General features: G+C 33.3%; 2 protein-coding genes across 4 annotated transcripts in view; both read right to left on the bottom strand.

Moving 5' to 3' along the window:
* LOC140842588 (protein SHOOT GRAVITROPISM 6-like) overlaps nucleotides 1–18,949 on the bottom strand; it is a 32,403-nt gene extending 13,454 nt beyond the window's left edge. The window contains exons 1-34 of one of the 3 annotated variants that reach the window (XM_073210594.1): nucleotides 18,810–18,949; nucleotides 18,590–18,680; nucleotides 18,415–18,469; nucleotides 18,188–18,319; nucleotides 17,826–17,897; nucleotides 15,576–15,666; nucleotides 15,378–15,473; nucleotides 14,713–14,791; nucleotides 14,549–14,612; nucleotides 13,683–13,786; nucleotides 12,298–12,403; nucleotides 11,490–11,579; nucleotides 10,866–10,943; nucleotides 10,582–10,649; nucleotides 10,400–10,499; nucleotides 10,134–10,310; nucleotides 9,351–9,440; nucleotides 9,197–9,262; nucleotides 8,932–9,027; nucleotides 8,769–8,843; nucleotides 7,222–7,281; nucleotides 6,607–6,696; nucleotides 6,204–6,325; nucleotides 5,328–5,457; nucleotides 5,140–5,219; nucleotides 4,560–4,695; nucleotides 3,436–3,517; nucleotides 2,804–2,949; nucleotides 1,897–1,977; nucleotides 1,724–1,824; nucleotides 998–1,236; nucleotides 726–835; nucleotides 285–413; nucleotides 91–165 (exon numbers count right to left, since the gene is read on the bottom strand). In XM_073210594.1, coding sequence (XP_073066695.1) covers nucleotides 91–165; nucleotides 285–413; nucleotides 726–835; nucleotides 998–1,236; nucleotides 1,724–1,824; nucleotides 1,897–1,977; nucleotides 2,804–2,949; nucleotides 3,436–3,517; nucleotides 4,560–4,695; nucleotides 5,140–5,219; nucleotides 5,328–5,457; nucleotides 6,204–6,325; nucleotides 6,607–6,696; nucleotides 7,222–7,281; nucleotides 8,769–8,843; nucleotides 8,932–9,027; nucleotides 9,197–9,262; nucleotides 9,351–9,440; nucleotides 10,134–10,310; nucleotides 10,400–10,499; nucleotides 10,582–10,649; nucleotides 10,866–10,943; nucleotides 11,490–11,579; nucleotides 12,298–12,403; nucleotides 13,683–13,786; nucleotides 14,549–14,612; nucleotides 14,713–14,791; nucleotides 15,378–15,473; nucleotides 15,576–15,666; nucleotides 17,826–17,897; nucleotides 18,188–18,319; nucleotides 18,415–18,469; nucleotides 18,590–18,680; nucleotides 18,810–18,843 — 3,345 coding nt within the window. In that variant the 5' untranslated portion in view covers nucleotides 18,844–18,949. Of the gene's footprint in view, nucleotides 1–90; nucleotides 166–284; nucleotides 414–725; nucleotides 836–997; nucleotides 1,237–1,723; nucleotides 1,825–1,896; nucleotides 1,978–2,803; nucleotides 2,950–3,435; nucleotides 3,518–4,559; nucleotides 4,696–5,139; nucleotides 5,220–5,327; nucleotides 5,458–6,203; nucleotides 6,326–6,606; nucleotides 6,697–7,221; nucleotides 7,282–8,768; nucleotides 8,844–8,931; nucleotides 9,028–9,196; nucleotides 9,263–9,350; nucleotides 9,441–10,133; nucleotides 10,311–10,399; nucleotides 10,500–10,581; nucleotides 10,650–10,865; nucleotides 10,944–11,489; nucleotides 11,580–12,297; nucleotides 12,404–13,682; nucleotides 13,787–14,548; nucleotides 14,613–14,712; nucleotides 14,792–15,377; nucleotides 15,474–15,575; nucleotides 15,667–17,825; nucleotides 17,898–18,187; nucleotides 18,320–18,414; nucleotides 18,470–18,589; nucleotides 18,681–18,809 lie in introns of those variants that run through there. The other 2 variants (XM_073210595.1, XM_073210596.1) reach the window with 2 other exon arrangements.
* Nucleotides 18,950–19,997: 1,048 nt separating this feature from the next.
* Nucleotides 19,998–21,547, bottom strand: LOC140803759 (thaumatin-like protein 1b). The gene is made up of 2 exons (XM_073159643.1): nucleotides 21,444–21,547; nucleotides 19,998–20,737 (listed from the first exon to the last, which is right to left on the bottom strand). The coding sequence occupies exons 1-2, from the start codon at nucleotides 21,493–21,495 to the stop codon at nucleotides 20,073–20,075; spliced, it is 717 nt and encodes a 238-aa protein (XP_073015744.1). The 5' UTR covers nucleotides 21,496–21,547; the 3' UTR covers nucleotides 19,998–20,072.
* Between the last annotated feature and the right edge of the window lie 1,928 nt (nucleotides 21,548–23,475).

The following is a 23,475-nucleotide window of genomic DNA, read 5'->3' as shown; positions in this document are numbered from 1 at the left end:
ATGGAGAAAAAAAGAGATTACATCATCTATAGCTTTAAATATCAGAAAAGGGAAAATGATGTTCTGAGAGTTTACAATTTAAGCACTTACCTCATCCTTGGAAAATAGTATACATACAGAGGAAACAATCCTGTTAAATACCTCTGATGGATCAAGTGAAGCATCCTATCCAATAAAAAGGAGATTATAAAACTTGAGATAAACAAATTTATTTTTCCTTTCTGATTTTTTTAAGTAAATGAAGTAAACAAGCAACAAAGTAAGAGAGTAAAGTGGTGACTTACACTCCTTAAGATAGCAATAACATCCTCTAATGCAGACAAAGCATTATAACGTGATTCAATATCAAGCCCATAAGCAGAGTTTGCCGACCTTGGTAATGACAGAGATATACTGAAAAATAAATCAATAATCTGCAAATTGGGAGAATGTGTCAAAAACATCCCCCCCAAAAAAAATTTCAGTGGAAGTTATATTGAAGTACACACAGAACACGGTAATGATACACATCGCGTCTTGTGAAACAGGAAAAGAGGGAGACATGGAAGAATCCTAAGGGGGATATAATCTTGTCACCGAGAATTTGAGAAAGAGCAAAGAACCAATAACTGATGCAGAAAACATAATGACAACCTTTGCAATTAATATTTGGCAGAGGTCAAAAACTAATCATAACATAATGGCATAAACTAATCATAACATAATGGCATCCTCCAATAACAAACCTGTGCAGAAATTTTTCTAGCTTCAGGATTTGGATCAGCACATCGAGGAATATATAACATGATCCTCTCTCCCAGGCACAAAGCATCACGACTTGGAGACACAAATGCAGCTATAATAAAAGACGAAATAAGTTTAATACAGGAAATCACCACAGGAAACAAAAGTGGACAATAAGCACAGAAGAAGTTCAACATAATAATGATATTGTCAAACTGCTTAAAGCTGAGAGAGAGAGAGAGAGAAGGGGGTAGGGAAAGTAAAGTTAGCTAACATGGTAACTTTGAAAAATTTCCATGCAAACCACGTTCATTTTGTTTGGAGTGAGTGCAATTTCCTTGGCATCCAAGTGAACAGTATCCACCAACGCATATAGTCCGGAACTTAAGAAGCATCTCTCGAGCCGCAAGACAACCTCTTATTCTTTGATGATCGACAGAGGAAGAAACATAGGGATCAATCTGTCTCATGATATGCAGTAGCTGTTCTGCTCGACTTCTTCCATCCTCTCCACTGATCAAACAACTCATTAAAAAGGGTGCACAATCATCCAAAACCATGTACATCCACAAACAAACAAAACTACAGTGCTCAAAGTCCTAGCAATAGACTGATCAAACTGAGAATAGGAAATCAGAAATGCCCTTATTACCTGAATAAATTGCCAATTACTGTCCTATAGCAAAAACAAGTACATATAACCTATTTTATTGTTGCCCATTTGTCTGTTGTGATCATGGATGCCTTGGTTTCCTGGCATACAAGAGTCATAAGATACTCGACTAAACTACCAAATACTACAACTCTCCTGAGTTGTGAAGCTGTGAACCACAAATGCATAACAGTCTCACAGGTTTTCAGTGTCTTTGGTTTCTGCTTATTGGACAGCCCAATGGCAACAAATATGGATAAAGCATTTAATATTCAACACATTCTCACACCCTACACTTACAGTAGCATTGTAGCAGCTTCTTAAACCAAGTATTTTCAGAATGAATACCTTGTAACAAGAATGGCACACAAAAGAGAAATAAGGTGTTGTATAACTCCATTTATGACATCAGGCGGATCATTTGGCAAACCAAAAAACCCCAAGGTTGCCTGTCAATAAAAATAATAATCAGAAACAAATATGTTATTTCCCAAGTAATAAACAGCGGCACTAACTGGCACCTTTAGAACATGGTTTCTTGTTTCAACAGTCAATTTAGGCTCTACAGAAATCAAAGTAGTACACGCACTTAAAGCAAGGCACTGCATAGAAAAAATGAAAGTCAGGGAAACTGAAAGGCAAATTATTTGAAAGATGATCAACAGAATCAAAGACAGGATAAAATATCATCAGCGATGTCATATCCACTCGGGTGCAATAGTTGACATACAAGTCTTAACGTATGGCTCGATATCATATCAAACTATAGGATAAATTGAATCAGGAAAAAATGTTGACAAAATATGATAAGAGGGGGCCAATGCATGCTTGACAATCGCATGCATGCTAAATACGAATTTGCCTACACACTTAACATCATATTTTAACACTTGTAATATACTATGAGGAAGTTTCAATGGCAACACCTTACTAGCAAATCCTTTAGCTTATGTACGTAGGAAAGAAGTAGGCCGTATTTACGACTTTTATGGATAGTTGTTTTTTTGTCAATGAACGAAACTTTTGCAAGTGTTTAAATGTCGAAATTCCATTGATTTGACCCACTTTCTTTAATGTTTGACTTCACACAAAGCTCTAATAGTCCCTAAACTGAAAAATCTCAGGAAAAAAGAGAGGATATTTCCGTATAACTCTAATGATAAGGAGTGGCAAACTAGCAGCAATAAAAAAATCCCACTCAACAAGGAAAAGTTCCATTTTTTCTTTTTTCTTTTCTCAGTTTGTTTCTCTCTAAAGAAAAGAATCGCCCTCCACTCTTGGTGAAAAGAGTAGGGAAAAATTATGTTCAATTATGATACAGATCCAAAACCAAAAAACTGTTACTTCAACATTGGCTTCTGCGTGAAGTCGTCGTCCAAGTACATAGAATATTAAAACAAATCATGCTCAGTTACAAGTAAAACAAACCTGAGTGTGTAGAAGCTCCAGATTAGAATCAGAAAGTCCGTCATCATCGTCACGGCCCATCAAAGTTAAGATGTAGTCAAGTAGCAGATCTCTCTTTCTCAATGGGAATGATTTACCACAAGCAGCAGCACCGATGACAGCCTGGCCTGCATAGAGAAAACTGACGAGGTCATTATATTACAGACTGACTGATGCTAAGTCAAACAAAGTAGAATCAAATGTATTTTCATGTACTAAATGATTTTTTCGGAAACAAATGGCACAAAAACATGTAAAATAGAACAGAACCAAATCCAAGTAGTTAACTGCTACATTTGAAGTAACATTTTATGGCCTGTTTTAGTCTTCTCATTACTTCATTTTGTCCATGACGCAAAATCAAAATGAACCCCCCTCTTAAAAGGACTGTGACCTCATTGAAGTTCTCAATCAAGAGAAGTGACTCTTCATGATGGTGATACCAAACCAGATATTCAAAGTGCTTGTAAACAAAAACTGATGTGCCACCTTGTAATAGACCCAATATCAGAGAGCTTGATAAGAACACTTGGTAATATGAATTAAAGAGAAAAATCTTTCGGATGCAAAGCAAAATAAAACATTAACAAGGACGATTGGCTGGATTCACAAACCTAGCAATCCAATAGCAGTTATAACTGCCTGCTTTGCTGTGGGGTGGTGTACATGAAGGAGACGAGAAAGCATATCAGTCCCCTGTAGACAACAAATTAAGAGTATCACATAAAAAGGCATATGCAAACACGGCAAACAGCTGCGACAAGACCAAATAAATAAATAATCTAAGTATCCAAATATATAAAACTATAACAGCAACGATTATATTTTGACAGTAGAAGATAGACGATAATAACCAGAGTTGACAAATAGAAACTTTAAAGTATTTTTTATATTCAAGAAAGGTAATTGATGGCTTAAAACTAATGGGATTCATGAACTAGCTGAATCACTGAGACCAAAGTAACACGTGTACAAACGGTATGATGCAAGCTCAAAATACATCAATCACATCATCTGAAGAACAGATGCTCATATCAAATTTACACTAGGAAAGGAGTACAAGTATGACTTTTGACTACAAAAGTTGAATGGATTCTCTAGAGGAACAATACAATTCCAATAAATTGAAACCCTCCGACAACGTGGATATTACTAATTCAAGTAGACCTTTCAAGAAGTGGAACATATTTGTAATACTCTAAATTATGCCCTAACAGGCAAACAGAATTATTTGTATTCCTCCTTTTACAAAGAGGAACGAGCCAAAGCAATTTTGGGGATTACCTAAATCTTCTATTGAAATATCCCAAAAAACATAAAAACTAACCTAAAAGCAACTATTCCTTTTAAGAGCCTCGAAGAATACTACTCAGCAATAAATAGAACAAAAAAATCTTGATGTCCCAGAGGCCAATTGTAAGCACGCATTTCTCCAACACCAAGCATTCTATCAGGCCTCAAATATTTGTTCAATACTAACGGATAACATCATAAAATCTTCTGAACATAATTTGGTTTGCTTCGTACAGATTATGGAAATAGTCAATGCACTTCTTTATTGTCAGATACATGCTTTTGCATCATAAAAGTTTCAAGCAGTTAATTACTTGTTTAATCAAAACTTTGTAAGATGCAAATTTTTGGTTCAAAAGAGAAACAAAAAATATGTATCCTAGCAAATCATTTCATAACAGATAACACATAAAAGAAAACAAAATCACAGAGCATTATGCCATACCACAAGTGCATCTATTCTGGCTTCAATAACAGTTGATGGAGCATATTTTGCAGCATATCCATACATAAGAGCCAAAGAAGCATGAACATCATCCGATTCTTCCATTTTGGCTCTATCAGAAAAGAATGAAAGAATTCTGCCATAGAGTTGCATTATTTAAAGTCAGGTGCAATGGAAGCAATACCAGTATATATCCAGATGAATTTGAGACCAGATACCACTAATTAAGCAAACAGCATGAAGATAAGCTCAACAAATACAGAGGATTGAGTTTCAAACAACGCGAAATCTGATGTTAAACCCAAAATTAGAACGCATAAAGTTCCAGATTTGGTGATCTTCTCGAATGTAACAGAAATGAAAATGTTCCATTTTTTCCCTTGAGACATCAGTGTACAGCAAAATCTCCACAAGCTTGGCAATTAAAATTGTCTTTCATGTCAGAAAAAATTAAGCTTGAGTGCTCGACCTATAAATGCTTATTTTGCATGGATATAGACATATAGAACTTTTAATTCCACTAGTTCTACAAATGGTAACACTGTAAAAGTGAGAGTAAACTCATAGGTCCAGTATATACCTTTGGAAGATGCTCTGACCAACATTATCAAGAATGTCTTTCAACTTATCCAGAACTGTGTCCAAGTGCGAAGTGGCAACCTACATGTCCACATAACAGTAGCCATGAGCACCATTCAGTTGATAGAACTGCTTGTGAAACTCTTTTCCATGAATGAGATGAACGATTTTTATGTCATAAATGATTACCAATCCCATAGCCTTAGCCAAACCAAGTCTATTCACGGGTAAAGCAATATCAGCTTGCACGTACATCAAATCAATTTTAGCCCGAACATAGGTTCTGTCATGAACTCTCTGCAGTAAAATGCCAAGACACCTGCACTCGAAAAGACCAATTAATTTCAAGTTGTGCCATAAGAAGGTTTCTCCATGAGCAATCTTACAAACAAAATTGGTTCCAACTTGCACCATGTCAAGATTTCTCAATTAACTTTACATACAAAATAAAGAAGATTCAAATAGCACAAACATGCGGTACAAATGGTGATAAAAGCATACATGTGCAAGTGAAATTTCATTAATAAATGTGAGCATGATCAAATATAAAAATTACTTTTGAGTAGATGAATTTAAAGTAACACAATATTATTCACGTTTAACTGGCGTAGGGTGCATGAATCCTCTAATTCTTGTCTGCTATATCAAAGTCAAAATAATCCCAAAATTAAAAGAAAAGGAAAAAATGGACTCAATTTCAAGCTAACAAGAATAGGGTAAATGAGTCTTAAAATTATACATAATTGTCCATGATGATTGATTCCAGTATGAGCTCCTACTGATCTTTTTGTGAACTATTCTGATGTACGTATCAAACAGCATTGACACACGCACAAATTTTAAAATGCATACCAAGATAATTCAAAATATTCAGGCAGTTGGTAAAAAAAGAATCGTATCTTGCAAAAGAAAAGGTGTGACCATAAAAATAAAGAAAGTAAAGATGTTGATTTCCCCCTTGTCACTCTCCCCCGGGAAAAACCTATGCAATCTAAAAAATATAATACCATGTATGGTTAGAATTTGATCCACTGGTAAAAGTGAGTTTCATAACATTTCACATACCGGTGAAGTAGCGCAAAATGTTCATCATCCGATGAATAAAGTTCGTATTGATTTGAGAATGAATTTCCTAGAGAGATCACCCAATCAACATCCTGAATCACATCCAAGGATTCTGCAATAAACTGTGGGCCATAAACAAAGACTATAAGCAGCATGCCTGCTCGTAGTTCATCATGAAACTTCACTCATATTAAATCCATGGTTCTATCTAACCCATAAAATTCTGGTAACTTGTAAAATTAAAAGAACGGTCACTCTTACTACATCGCGTAGCGAGAGGAAGACAGTGATTTAAAAAAAAGTCACAATTTTCATGAGGTGAATATGGCCAGCTCGGCTCCTCATAGATCTTGTAAAATTTCAAAAGTAATTACACAAAATACAAAGTCTAACCAACGCTTACGTTGATAACCATGTCATCCCATGTCTCTTGATATAACGGATCCTCTTTTAGGTCTTCCGGATCACTCACATAAGCTTTCATTTTGGGAATCTAGAAGCTTACAATAGAAGATTAAAAAAGTTAGATCTGAAAGACAAATAGGTTTGATTTTCTACCCTCGCATAGAGTCCAACACGCAGATAGAACATATATAAATATAGAGAATATATATACATATATATAAAACCATCAGCTTATAATTGCAAAAGGATACACAAACACAACCACACACACATATATGCATATACGCATGAATACACACACATATATATGCACATCTATATGTTTGTTCATACAAATATATGTCTGTGTTTGTGCATGCGAGTACACATGTATACACACACATATACATAAATATCCTCACAAGTGCGTATGTAACTCAATAGATGAATATGTGTATATGAATAAACACATATGAACATAGATAAATAAGGGTCAAACAGTCAAATCCCAAGGAAAAAAATACTAATGATTTCCGAAATATGGTTTTGCTAATATGGAAAGGTATTAAAAAGTGAACATTCCCTCAATTTCGAGCCATTTCATAATCTGTGATTGGTGCTATATCTAATATACCTCATCTTGCCAAAACAGAATAATATTCTTGGGAAATATAGAAGCTAAGTTATACAGGACCTGCAAAAAAATTTATTAATTAGTCCTGCTCGTTAATCAGACTTGATGTCATTCATGAAATTCAATCAGATTAAAAACAAGTACAAGAAATATCATTTGATATAATGTATAGATATATCAATAAATTACCCCAGAAATGTATCAATGAGGCTGAGCTTGTTCAACATGAGAGCATTTGATGCTATTTTACCAAAAAAAAGTTCAAAAAACAAGCTAAAGCAGGGTGAATTGTAAAAACTTACATGGAAACATCAACTGGTTTATTTAATAGCACTTATAAGCGGAGGAAACGCTCCATCAAGAAGTTCACAATCGTTAAAAACAGGGTGAATGGAAAAACTTAAAGTGGAAACTTTGAGCGTTCTTTCCTGAACAGACTATCAACTTTTCATAAGGTTGGTAACAAAAGAAAGTGTTGGTCATCTACAATAGCCTTGAATAAGATATCTAATTTCAAACTTCTCCACTTGTACTTCCAGTGCTTATGGAATTATTTTTTATGAAAATGTCATTTAAGAGCCTATGGAAAAATGAGATACATGTTCAATTTGATTTTCTGAAGACGACGGATCTCAGTGTAAATTTCACGTCATTTATTTAAAAAGTATATTGGATTATTTGACTTTTTATTAATATCAGTACATTATATTAGAAAATAATACTATAATACAATGAAATTGAATCATAGATGTCAAATGAAAGAAGATAGGTTTTTTTTTTTTTTGAAAGAAAACAAAAATAAGAAAAATAATGTTAGATTTTGATTCAAGAGCTCGAAAATCCATCGACAAAGCAAAACCAAGCAAAGCCTTGTCCTTGCTTTCCATTTTCATAGCAATAAAACAGACAAAGAATCTGAATAATTTGAAATCCAATTTCTAATTATTCACCCTAAGATGAAAATATCAAACTCATAATTTGGCATACAACTAAAATGAGAAAAATTTTGTCACCAGTCAAATTCATCCCCACTGTCAACCATCAACTATATTTCATGATTAAGTCGACCATTAAACAAGGAGGATACTTCTCATTGCGTAATCAAAAGTAAACCCAATGTGATGGGGAAATTAAATTCATTGGATATGTGGCACTTGTTTCTTCCCTGAAAAACTTGTGAGCATAGCAAGATATAAAAACATTATATGAACCTGTGAGCAGAGCAAGATATAAAAAACATTGCATGTTGGATCTTTGGCACTAAACTGATCCCTGAAAACCTAGTGGAGTAAGATATAATAGACTGTAAATATGAGTAGGCTCTTTGGAGGTGAAAAAGTAGTCGTCAGATGGCACTTTAGGATCAGAGCTACTAAATAAGACAAAGTATCCTAAAGGCTACAGAATAAGGAAAGATCCCGAACAGTAACGTTCATTTATGATTTACTAATATTGCCTACCAGCATGGTCCAGGTTTGCGTTCGATTTGAACTTTTTTGTAATATTATACATATGTACTAAACAAAAAGGACATAAAACACACTTACTGTTAAAATCTGAGTCACCAACTGCTCCCTTGCCAGTGGATTGTGAAGAAGCACCACAAGCCGTGCAAAAAGATCCTAAATACTCATATCATGACAAAATTGTACAAATGCATTTACATCCAAAAGTGTATTATTACACAAGTAAACATAGGGGGTATCAAACCTCAGGATTCGGAATACTGCTATGAGCTTTACCATCAGAAAGAATCGTATCACCTAGATTTTTGTTTCTGCATAATTCTGAGATGCATCTGCAAACCTATATGAAAAGATTAACTTGCTTACACAATAATAATGTGTCCATATAATCGACAGATCTATCAATTATTGACAAGAATCATATTTTAAATGTCAAAATATGGTCAGGGATATATTAGATGGGAAATGCTCAAACCATCTTTCAAACTTCAAATACACGTATATCGTACCGTGGCAACAGCACCAGTATAAATTCGTGGAATGATCATCTTCAGCAAAAATGGCCAGAGCACATGCTGGAAACATAATCGGCAATGATCAGCAACAATACCAAGAGAAAACCCAAATCGCGAAACAAAAAATTGATCAAACATGGCAGCAGACCTCCATTTCAGGAACAGTTACTGTTATCAAAAGAAGACCTTTTTCACAAATTGCTCGTAAATCTGTTGGACTGACGCCTCCAAATTTTACCTGAAAATGACCTTTGCATTTAAGAGAAATATTGAATACCAATTACAGATTTTTTAAAGATCATATGTGCAAGAGCAATTTTCATAGTACACTAACACGAACAGGACTAACAAAATTCCTCCACGTGATGAGGAATGATCCACTTAAAATGCAATTTTTTACTCGAATGACATTTCATTTAAATTGTCTTCTTGTCAACTAGAAATGAGAGTGGAGATCGAAATTTTCCTCATCGAAAAAATTACTTCCATACCAGAAGAAACACAACACTTGATTAAAATATCTTTAGAAAATCATCCAGACAGGCATCTAAGAAACTGATTGAGAATTAAATTCTAGAAATCATTTTTTTTGTGGTTTTCTCCTTAAAAAGACAGCATTTTATTATTGACAAAACTGCCCCTCAGAACATTATTGGGTTTCCTTATTGCCTTTTTTCTTCGTATAGAAAGCCCCTCGGACCATTATTGGGTTTTTTCAGTACATTTGAAGATATAAAAATTAATAACTTAGTTAGCCAGAAGAACTGTGAATAGCCAAAGATAAAGTATCCGAAAGTATGACATAATTGTGAACTTTAAAGTGTCATTATTTTTGTGCTAGTAGCACAGCTTAGAAATAAAAATGCAAAGAAGATAGAATTAGTTGTAAAGATCTATGTGATGAATAGAGCACATTCCAAGAAGATCAGACCTCTGTCTTCTTATACAGGAAAGCATATGATGAACCAATCGATTGAGTGAACTCCTTAGATTTCTCATTGGTATCACCATCCAAATCAGGCATTGCACAGTGTCGCACGAGATATTCTACAAATAGCTCTCCTGATGGACCAACCAAGTAACAGTGGGAAGCCATAACGACAATTAACTATGTCATAGAAGCAAGAGATGATGTAAGTTAACAAATATATAAGAAATTGAAGATCAACGGTGACTGACATTTTCATGCAGAACTACCTCCGCAAGTGCTTTGCGAACAGCCAAATTATGCTCGTCCAACAAATGTTTCACTGCTTCAACCAGCAAGGGCCTTTTAGTGTGCCAAGCTTCAGACAATCTTCAGAACAATGTCATGGCATGCTGAGTTGGCAAGCAATCACGGAGTATGATATCATAAAGCAAATATGGAGAAAAGTAACCTTGGCAGAAGGTGCTTCAGGACAGAAAGTGCACCAAAAGTGAGAGATTCTTCTTTCAACCTGCATTTCTGGAACAAAGTGAACAAATTACAGACATTACCTCACTTATAAACAAGGTATGGTAATGTAGTCCAAATCTATTGAATTCCATTTTCCTTTTCATCGCCAACATTTTTTTTTAATTTAGTTGGGGGGACTAGATAAGGTGGTATCACTTTATACAATTAAATAACTACAATGTTCCAGAGTTTGTGGCAATAAAAAAGATTAGCAATTGTACCCACATTGAGAAGAAAGACAAACAGATCCTCTGGGTAAATCATACCAACCGTGAGAAAGCAATGTTGAACTTCATTGTAAGTCTGAAATTGCACGAGGTACACAAACCAATAAAAAAAGAATAATTATTTGAGATTAATTATCTTTTTGGACTTAAAAATGAACGAGAATCGAGTAACAAAAAAATAAATTGCAATGACCAGATAAAAAAAGAACCGCAAAAAGTATCACCGAGCTGATGACAAAGTATATTTTTAAAGCGCACAATCAGAATCCCAGGTCACACTCTACAAGGAATTCAATATTTGGCGTTATATTTTTTTGGCATAGTAGTTAAAAATTGATAAAAAAAATGCCCAACCAAAATAATGTTTTACCATCTCCTAGGATTTTATAACCCCAGTTAATGCTCTGTAAGAAATCAGCTTCGAATCAAATAGAATTCATGGATCCACACTTAAGTGAGGAGAAAATATGAGTAAAGGTGGTAATATAAAGCAAAAACAACCAAAAATAGAAAAAAAAATGGGATGGGTATTATAATGTGATCTACTGGCATCAAAGATAGATGGGTGGTCAAACCAAATAGTTTAGTTTGTAAGTTAAAAAAAAACTCATTGTAACTCCACCTTTAGTCCCACTGAAAAATCTGAACGCTGCTTACTGTCAGTGTTGATGCAAACCACTGGAAGAAGCGTTGATAAAATGACAGTAAGGTCCTGCCAAATTTCACTTATATAAGCCTTGACAAATTCAATAAAATTAGCGAAAATTATAATTATGTAAGATAACATTTGGAATTATCATATAATCTAAATTATTTAATGTTCCTTAATAATCTACTGTTTAATATCCATGAATCCAAATATTTAGCACGTGACCCTTGAAAGGCAAACTGAGACTCTAGCATGTAATCAGCAATAAAGCAGAGTTGGCAAAGTTGGCATACTTATCAAACCATGAACTATTCCTTGAAACACAAACTGAAATTCAAAAACATAAAATTTTCATTCGTACAAGTATTAACGTCATACTTGGCAGGAATTTTTATACGCCAGTTAGAATCTATGCACTGACTTCTGATACAAGTTAAGGGAAAGTGAATCAGATTGTTGAAATAATGCCGAAGATTATTAGTTATTACTACGTGGTATATCATTAAAATGCATTAAATCATTAAAAGGCAATGGGCAGAATAATGTTCAATGGGACAACATACAAAAAGACGTTTGGGGAGAGAGAGAGAGAGAGAGAGAGAGAGAGAGAGAGAGAGAGAGAGAGAGAGAGAGAGAGCTGGGAAATGTAATGTATCCAAAAGCTCGCTGGAAAAAAACAAAACTAGATCCCTTAACATCTTATTTTCAATTAAATATCAAACAAGCTTAAAGACCAAGAAGTTCCATCCTCTCCATTAAAAAGTCTATTATCTAAACTGACCTCAAATTCAAGCAACGGTGGACCACTTTCAGAAAGTAAAGATGCATTCAGGAGGTTGTAGAGACTACATGTGGCCACAAAGGCAATATCTTGATCCTTCTTATACCTAAATTAAGAAGAAAAGGAAGAAGGAAGAATCATCAAAGTCTAGGAAGGACAAAATTTAAGCTAATTACAATTGTGTTGGCCTATGTATACTGATAGGCACCATTAGTCGGGGCTGGTCTGGGACGGGTTTGGCCAAATACTTGACCTGACCTGCCAAAAAAATTGGACCCAGGACCCGCCCCGCCCCCAAAACTCAGCAGATTTGGACCCGAAAACCTGCTAAGTGTTCAATATTTTCAATTATAGTAATTACACAAAAAAAAATCCAAATATTAATACATTTATCAAAGTTACATCCAACCATAACATTTTAATAATAAGTCAACTGCAAAGAAACAAAATAAATTAATCACAAGCCACAACCTAGCAATTTATACTATTTTAAAGGAAACATAATTCAAGATCCATGGAGGGGCGACAACATTGTGAATTAGGGTTAATATTGTGATATTCATTATTCCATATTATATAAAATATAAATAAATGATTATTAATACATATACAGGGACGGGTGGGTTATGGACCAGTTAATACCCGTTGACTGAGTCTAGATAGGTAATGACTGGGTAAATTTTTTGGCGAAACAATTATTTGGGGTGATTTTGTGAGATAAAACAGTTTCAATGGAACAGTTTTTAAGAATTATATATTTACTGAATCATCCATAAAATTAAGAAAATGGAACATGCAGGCAATGATTGGTTTCATTCTGATGGTTTCGGTAAATGGCTAAATGCTTTAGTGATATAATTATTTGAGATGAATTTGTGATATAAAAAAGTTCTTACAGGTAAATGTTTCATTCTTATGCTAAGAATTGTTTTATAACAGAAAATTTATTAATTTATAGATGATATCATGCAAACTTCAATTTCATAATTTTATTAATATTTAAGTTAACAATAATTAGAAGTGAGAAATTTTAGATTTTAAAATATATAATAAGAGATAAGAATAAAAATATAAATTAATAATAGAGAACTTCTTTTTGTGGTGACAAGTGGAATTAAAATTATTACAAATTCATTAAAATACATTTTGGGGAAAGAGAATGAAAATGTACTATAAGTATAACTTTATTTTATGGAATAAAAATTGATATCTACAATTGAGACCAAACACGGAGCCAGTGAGAAATTGGGAGTTTTATATGTTAGTTGAGTTGAGAATGATTTTTCTTGTCTTTTTCTTGTTGTGCGGATTTCTTGTCTGCACTTTGTAATTTGTGCTTCTAATTAATGAATATATTGTAGTTTCCTATCAAAAAAAAGTCTTACAATTCCAAAATAGTGGGTATGAGCCTTGGCAAAGCCGACTTCAGTTGTGTCCTAGTTACAAGACCAACCATCTGACCCAAAGCCTCCACCGTAGATATACGTACCTGCAGAAACAAAAAGAATTTAACAAAATCATGGTTTTCAGACTAACTTCAAAAGAGAGAACACTAGATGACCATAAAAGAACGAAAAAACATTGTTTTTTCTCCTAAATTAGCAGAATATGCCTTCAGCTAGGTTGGTATGACAGGTGTAGTTATTTTCTCACTTGAAACCATCCCCTCCTACAAACTTACACCAGAGGCTGGGGCCGATCTTGTTTCCATGAAGCTAAGTTGCACGATTCATAATTAATACACGACTAAATTGTCATCTTAATATATTATCCAACTGAAGAGAAATTTAATCTACTTAAACCAACCAAGGGTTGGTGCAAACCGATGATGGTCCAAAGGGCAGCAGCTGTAATTCTTTAAATTAGCCACGTTAGGCACAAAACTTGAAGAATCACAGCAGTTTATGCCTCATTTTTAGCTTTAGAAAGTCACTACCCACCAACATTATCAAGGATAACACAAAGGAGAACAGGTAAATTTTTTCTTCACCCCGAGAAATTCAAATTTCCAGAGCAGGAATTCTGAAATCAATCTTCTTACAAGGTATTCTACAAGTGTGGATATAATCATCTAACAAGAAGATATCTCCAAGCTATCTCATGCAACACAAAATTATGAGGAAGACATGGAAACCATCTAAGATTTGTTGTGGGTGGTATCTCATAAACAGGGAATGGATTTTTTTCGCTCTTGATCCAATGAAAACAAAGACGTATGAGATAAGTGGGGTCTAATTCTTCAATTTGAAACCTTGGGATCCCTTGAATTGGCCCAAACTCTCAGCAAAAGCTCAAATGCGGAGTTCAGGAAAGACCTGTACAAAGTACACATTCAAAACACAATTAACAACTGAGAATTTTAAATCTTGACTCTTGAGTGGCAGAATATAGCAGAAGCAAGTTAATAGGCCTCACATGACATCACCATCAATAACTGTAGACAATGGGAAATCAACACTATATTGCCAACAGGCCTGGCACCAAGACTTGAAAGCTGTAAAGAAACAAGAAATATCCAGAACATAAATTAGGGAGAGAACGTCGCCGTTACGTGTAGTGCATGTAGCTTATCACGGTACTGTGAGGATATTTCAACCAAGTACCAACAAATATGTCATAAAGGGATGCAAAATTTAAGAGTATAATTTCAAACACAAAGCATACATCACCAGCATTAATCTCTTTCAAGTCTTCTTTTTTAGTGGCAAAAGGTCCTGAACTCTAAAATATGCCATTTATTTACCTTGTCAAGTATGACAAGAAGTTCAATTTAGACAGCTATTTAATACTTTTGAAGAAGCTACATTTGTTACTGCATAAATGATGAAGGAATATGAACCAGGCATCATGCCCATATCTAAGAGCTGATATAAAGCCCAAGTTGTTGTGCAGCTATTTCATTGATCTTGAGAGATATTGGATAGCCTATCTCATGCCATCCTTTCTCTAAAGAAGTTGATCATGTTTGACGCGTGATACCATACACCATATTATCATTTGCTGTATTATGCATCAATTGAGATAGTAGCATCACACCACATGCCACCAATAACAGAACGGGATCGCTAAATATAGCATACCATTTGCAAAGATTGGCCGGTGGATGTCTTTCACATTTCCTAGAATGGGCAGAACTCTCATGAGTACTCCTTTAAGCCGAGGAGTGAACTGAAAAGCTTCATAAAGGAAACAATTACATTTAAGGATGACCAAAATCAGATGTGGAATCTAAATAACAATTTTAGCTCTGAATAAAAAAACTTATAGTGATAGCAAACCATCAGATGAAGCAAAGTCTGCAAGTATTTGAACCATTGCTGGAACAGCTAAATTTGAACTGGACAAATGAAGATATATTTCCTCCATCATCTGCAAAAATGAGAGAATTAAACTTTTCGATCCATGCCTATGCATCTCTACACAGTATGACAATAGACAGACCTGTGAAACTCTGACCCATATTACTTTATTAGCTAGTTCATTTAAAAGTTAACCATCTAAGGTTACTCCCACAGAGCCAGAGGCTTTTGCCATCCTCTTTTTTTACCAAATTCATTATGATACAAAACCACCTCCAAAATTATCATCACCCCTTTGTCATTGAAATCCAATTTTCTTTCATAAGAACAACACTTCCGGGTCTCTACTTCCTTGCCAATTGCCAATTGCCAACTTTAATGCTAGTTTCCCTCTCCTGACTTTGTGCCCTTAACATTCTTGTTAGGGATGGCAATGGGTTGGCTATGGGTCGTGTCCACTACGACCCAAGATCCAACTTTTTAAAATTTTGAAGGACTCATACCCCTCAAGACCCGTTAAAACTTAAACCTATACCCACCCCAATCCATATCCGAAGTTTAACTGCCTTTAGGCCAGCCAAATAATTATATTTATATTGTATTTTGACATCAATTTTTTATGTTTTATTCCACTTGAGTCAAGAACATAATAGTGGCTAGTAGTTATCTTTGGAAGCTCGGGCATATTCATGCTCATATTCCGGAGATTAAGGTGCGAGACCTGTAAAATAAAATGGTAACAAGTATCTCGAGTAGTTTAATGATACAACTTACTTGGATAGTTGATTTTTTAATTATGTGTCAAATAGCACAATTACATACTTACGAGCTTACATGAGATGAAGCATGATTCACTTATAGTGGTGAGATCATATAAAATCCATTTTCATGTCGTGAAAAAATGAGATATATGTCTAGAGATGCACTCAATTCCACCATGTGGGGTTGCTGACTCCGTGGATGTTGTAGAACCGAGTGCAAGTACGTAATACAAACGGATTTTGTTGTGGTTGTGTGAGAAACATCACCCTCATACTTCTTGTATTTTTATCCTTGTATCACATTTGGACATCTTCAAATGTGCATCGTTCTCACATGTTGTATTCGCATTTATGTGTTCCAAGCAGGATTTGAACCTTGATGAATTATGATGGAGAGGCGCATGGATGCCTCAAGATCCTATGTGTTTTTACGATATTGTGTCATACATAGTTTATGGAAATTTTGAATAGTTGTTACACATTCATCCATTTGTCAATATCATTTGAGCCAAAGAGGAATTCGACATGTTTAAATTTGCGGCTACTTGGTATTTTTTTCTTGTAAGACATGTTAAGGTAATAAACACATTATACTTTTGGTCTATGGATTCCGACTTCACATTTAGTTAGATCATTCGGTTTAACTAATGATGGAAACTTCTAATTTAATCTCACAATTATGCCAGGTAAAGTGAGAACCAGGGCCCTACATATAATGTAAGTTTTCATACTGTAACAATGAAAACATTACTACATGAAACCCGAACAATCCTATAAATTGTTTTACGGTCAAGCCAGTCAGAATCGGTCAGACCGGTTTTTGAATCGGTTCACCAATTTTTATTTTAAAATAAAAATCAATATTTTTTTTTTCAAAAAAATTTATTTCTTATATTTATAATTTACATTTTTGTTATATAAATATATATATATGATTATTTGGATTTTGAACTTTATTAAAAATATTATTTTGACAATATTAGACATTATTTTTATTTATTTTTTAAAAAAATATATAGATATAATTATATTTTATTATATGTATGTTTTCAGATTTTCAACTTGGATAAATATATTTTTTTATTATTTATATGCACATTTAAGATCTTTATAATTTAAAATATATTAGTCACCGGTCCGGTTATTAAACATTGCACAAAACCATCATGATTTCTACAATATTGACCATTAGGCACTTATCTCCACTATTATAAACGTCATGGATATTTTTCTCTTACGACAACTAGCTGATCTAGTTCAGTCTCCATTCTACAAATGTCGAGGTTAAGATTGCATATGAAACATTTGAATACCTCATTCCATTAAAGAGATTGCATGACCGTTGGTGCTCCAAAGCTCAAAAGTAAAAAGCGAGAGCAATTGTAGAGAGACATTTGAGACAACAGTACGTATTAAAACAGCATAATATCTTTCCAAATTGAAAAATCAATCTAAATATGAAACTTACAAGGTCAGGCAAATGTGAACCCAATGCCATAAGCACACCGGCTCCAGCTCTTTGCCAATCAGCATTGAGTTCCTAGAGTAAGTTGTTTTTAAAAGCAATAGATATTATTAACTTTAAATTTTAAACATAAACCCGTGCCAAGCTCCAAAAGGAAAGATGATCAGATGCATCCAAATACAATTATCTGAATAATAGAATCTGAATGCTATAAAACAATCTGAGAATGGAGATAGTTATGCAATGTCGAACAAACTACCTTTTTTTTGCAAGAAACGAATAAAATTACACTGTAACACGACAATAACGATATCATTAATTCTTAGAATACGAATCAAGCATTATCCCCAGGTAATATATTGTACCTTGGTTGACACCAGTTCGGTCATTGCTATTTTGGCAAGCTTTCTCATATACTGAGGATCAACATCGTCTTTATTCAATTCCCGAATCGCGACAGACATAACTTGAAACAGCCCGGCCATATTCCCAAATCTCTGAAATGTTCAAACGATGGTAATATTCCAACCGAACCAACCACGTCTTCACGAACAATCATTTTTAAACAATATACACAAAGACGAAACTGTACCCTTCTTCCACCGCGAGATACCGTTACGCAACAATCAAGAAGCAGAAGTGGGTTTCTGGAAAATTTCACAATTCATTAAATTTTCAATGGGCGAAAACAAGGGCACATTGATACAATCAAGCGACTATAATTGTAATTATATCCAGAAACTTGTCGATCAAGTAAAATAAAATACAAAGATGCGATATCCTTCAGAGTTGCGGCTGACGCTTCTCCAACAATTGACGAGTCATCCGCTAGAGAAGATACAAGAACTTGAACTGCCTCTGAAAAAAGCGAGCACCAAAATCCACATATATCAAAAAAAATCACAAAGAAATTCTTCAGCAAATTGCACGACAAGAAGAAAAGCAAGATATACGGGTACAAGTTTACGGGATTGTGATGCATCATACCAAGGGCCGGAATACCGGAACTCGAGGATGCCATTAATTGCAACCGAAATCTCCACGAAGATCAGAGAAAAAAAGTATGATGATGGATGATGATGCGCTGTGGAAAATGTAATAAAATATAACAATGTAATAATAATAATAATTAATTAATTAATTAATTAATAAATAAACAAATTATTAGTCAGTGGACGCTCCTACCACGACAGCTGTTTTTATAAAGTGCACGTGGATATGTTTTATTTAAGGCAATTTCTATTGGGCCTAAAATTGTCAAGTCCAAGTGAAGGCTATGAGTAAATTGGGCCGGCCCGATCCATTAGACTTTTTCTTAACAAAGGATGTGTATATTATACCTGTTCAAGGTAATCCACATGTATATTAACATATTGAATTTTTAAAAAAAATTAAATTAAATAATTATGTTAATCCCCAATAAAAATACTTCTCAAACCACTTTTGCTAATCGTTTTTAAAAGTTTTCAATAATTTTAAATTTTAGACTTTGTTATTGTAAAAAATAATAGAATAGGTATTTGGGATAATTAGCAAATAATGCTGGTGAAAATAGAAAATGAAAAAACTGGTGTTTCATAGAATGATACATGAGCCTCTTCCAGTAAAATGTCACGAGGAGTTAGAAAATTATAACAAATATTAGTCCTTTTACATTGATTTTCAAGGTAATTTCGAATGCCTCGACAAAAAAATAAAAATATATATGATTTCATCCTTTTATAATTCAAAACTCAAACTTTAGTTATTAATTTTTTTTAGCACAAACCACTTAATCCAATAAATATTACGGAGTGTTTGTCGCTTTATTAAAAGGTATAATTAGTGGTAACGGTGCAATTCAAATTTTTAAAATCGTACAGCAGCTCAAACACTAAGTTTCAATTGTTCTATCCATCATCAACAATTGTTGTACCCAACAAATTTCATCTCAATAATTATACTCATTGCCATCAATTAGACTCAAACTAGTGTCATTGACTATGATACCAATTGTAGGACCGAGCATTTGATGTTTTGCCAAAAACTATAATTAGTGGTAAAAGTGCAACTCAAATCTTTTAAATCGTATAGACTCTCGAGAATCACAATTCAATTGATTACCCAACATAGATCATTATTACGCTAAACAAATGACATTTTTCATCTAAACAATTAGAAAAGGCAAACAAAAAATTTGATGTAGAAAGATAAAGTTTAAATCGATATCAGTATTTATTACAAACATGCAAACATAGGTCGTCAATCCGGTCATGGGCAAAAGGTAACAATGTAATTACCTCCTGCCGGACATGTGAACAAGCTAGATTTATCGTCGTAAGCATAACTATACGCCTGAGGACACGGCCGCTTAAAAATCTCTGAATAGTTCGTCGGCTTGCACGTGTCCGGAGTACTATACTGACCGGTGCAACAATATTGCGGCTGATTGAAAGCGAAACACGCACTTTTACAACCGATCACGCCACCCCTTCCGTCCCTCACCGCCAATTCATTAGGACATCCGTGATTATTAATATCGACGGGGCAAACCGCAGTAGGACAACCGCCGCTCTGTGGCTCCACGACTACGGGGAAATTGAAGCCATCGACGAGGCTAAGGTCGTAATAATCTTTGTTGCCATCTCCATTGAGAGTGAATTCGATCAGAGATACAGGAGGGGTACCGCCGGCTCCGTTGCATGCAACTTGACCCGATCCGCAATCTCCGGCGAGACACTGAAATCTGCCTCCAGAATTTGAGCAGGTGGATCGAGCCCAAATCCTTCCCGACCATCCTGCTGGTGCATTGAGGGTTGTTGAAGCTTTGCTTCCCAATTCAAACCCGGTTGGAATTGACCCCCCACGGCTAGTCAATGTTGCGGGCCATATAGTATAGGGACAATTGTTTTTAATCGTGAACATTGCCGACATACCTCCTGAAGAACAACCAAATAAGTTAAATAGATATTGTTTATTTTTATATGAAAAAAAAAACAAATTTTAGAAAATAATACAGTAATCATATTCTACATATATAAATTCTCAAAAAAAAATATTAATTATTTTTATATATAATGTGAGGTTCGATTGGACAACAATAGAGAATATTGATTGTTGTAAACGTTCCCTCAAGCAAAAGTTGCAAAATTTATGAATAAATCTCTTCTTTTAAAAAAAAAAAAAAAAGAAAATGCAAACTTTGTTCACAAAAGATATAAGGTGCTTGGATATATTTAAATGTAAATTGTATTGTGTAGATAACTTTTACACATAAGAAATTCAAACCAATATCAATCACAATGTATTTCAAATCTTTAAAATATTAACATTATTTGAAATTCATTATAACTAATATATTTATGATGTAAAAAAGTAGAAGATGAATTTGGTTTTTCTCTGTTTAATTCATCTAATAATAAAAATAAATTTGAAATCATAGATTTCCAATAATTCAAGATAAATGCAATCTAAAACTGGACTATCATCTAAAACTTTCATCTCCGATTATGGTACTTGTGTTTACAAAGTCTTCTACCATGAAATTATCAAACAATTATTTTCTATTGCAAATGTAAAAAATAATTTATAAAAAAAATTATGTACTCTCTAAAAGATATTTTAAGAAAGAAAAAATCTCACCATAAACATAGCAGAATAGGGAAACAGTGAAAAGCAAACAAACGAATCTCATCGCAGTTTATGTCTTCAGAAATTGATTAGATATAATATTTAAATTAATATATATATTACGGGAGCACAATGTTGCATTTATATACCACACACACCGATGGCAAAGTCAAAAGTCCATTGAAACTTTGGAGGCAGGATTTTGGCAATGGAAAATTAAATTTATTTGTATTGATTAAATTTTACATATATATTTTAGAAAGATATACACGTGAAAGTTATTATTATTTCTGTTTAATCAAACAATATCCACTATATGTTACTAAAATATTGACTGAAGATTTGCAAAACATGGTGGAATTCAGTAGTGATACCTAAACAAAAAATGATAAATATTACGAAATATTACTTTAGATTATAAAGTAAAATTTGTGTGATCTAAACAAAGTAATGTGGACAAGCTAAGGGTGCTAAAAATTAATACTCATTGACTTTAAAGATATAAATAATTAGCATATTTTTTTTTATTTTTTTTTTATCTTTGTTTATATGTAAGATATTTTTGTGACTTAAAAACATTGTTTGGTGCCAGTGAATGAGATCTAATATATTTGTATAGTCTTCTGTTTGAAAAATAATTATTTATTTTTATCTTTCAATTTATTATTTTACACTCTATACACGTGATTTTAAAATGAATTTATAGAATACTAAAAACTTCCTACGACCGAATATTTAAAAATAAAAAAATAAAACAATTTCAAAATGTTAAACTTATTTCTTTATTTTTAAAAACGAGATTTTCTGTATTTAACTGACATGTTTCATATATAATAAATAATAATAATAATAAGATTTGACTTTATGCCGTGCTATTGTAATCATGAGACGACCACATCATTGTCTATAAACTGAAAATAAATGTGATTTGTCTTCCGCGGTTTTTTTAAATGCGACATTTTTATTAGTTGTAACATGCCTTTCTGCATTCTTTCCGTAATTTATTTATGCATTTATTAAAAATATTGCACATGGAGACTGCTCAAATAAACTCATTGCTACGCTCGTGGCCCAATTATGCTCCATCCAAACTATATTATATAATTTTTTAGATATAAAATCAATAATATATTTAATCAAATCTATATTATGAGTTGAGTATCCATGTTCTATAAATACATAATATTATATTTTTAGGAAATCGGCAAAAAATCAACAAAATATACTTAATAATATTAGCATGAGCTAAGTTAAATACTTTTTATTATACAAAAAAAAAAATTTAAATTAAGTATATATAATATATACACGTTCGGAAAAATCGACTTCGAGGCTCCGTCTGTGTTGTAATCAATTTCACAATGGTCACGAATTAACTCGAGTCCGCAATAATAGTTATATGCTACCAATTTCCAATTATTAAGCATAATAAGTTTCTTGTGTTTCGTACACATTCAAAGTTTAATTGGAAAAGTCTACACAAATAAATTCCTATTTTATTATTGTTAAATGAGTATTTTATATAGTAAATAAAAAATTGTTGAAAATAATTAATATATTTAATAAGAGTATATTAGTCAAAGAGTAGAAGAAATACTATTATATGGGCTAATTGCACCAAATTCTCGTGAAAAATCTAAAATACATAAGACGGTCTCACGAATCTTTATCTGGGAGACGAGTCAACCCTAACAATATTCACAATAAAAAATAATATTTTTTCATGTATGACCCAAATAAAAGATCCGTCTCACAAAATATGACCTGTGAGACCGTCTCACACAAGTTTTTACCTTTATTTTTTTAAAAGCAAACACATTTTATCCTTATGTTGTAAAAACTCAGACATATTTACTTTTTTTTATAAGAGTTTTATGTCTGATTTTTAAAAACACGAATTATAACGTGTTATTAATTTTTTATGAGGTTTTTTTTTTTGTTATTATTACTCACAAGGAATGTTGACATACTTATTTTATTTTGGACCGAAGTAGTAATTATGAAGATCAATTATTAAAACATCTACCCGTACATTTACCTGGGC

The sequence above is a fragment of the Primulina eburnea genome, chromosome 10, assembly GCF_022965805.1.
Source record: "Primulina eburnea isolate SZY01 chromosome 10, ASM2296580v1, whole genome shotgun sequence".
NCBI classification, from domain to species: Eukaryota; Viridiplantae; Streptophyta; class Magnoliopsida; order Lamiales; family Gesneriaceae; genus Primulina; species Primulina eburnea.
Note: the sequence above shows the minus strand (reverse complement) of the source record. Positions and strands in the feature narration are given on the sequence as shown.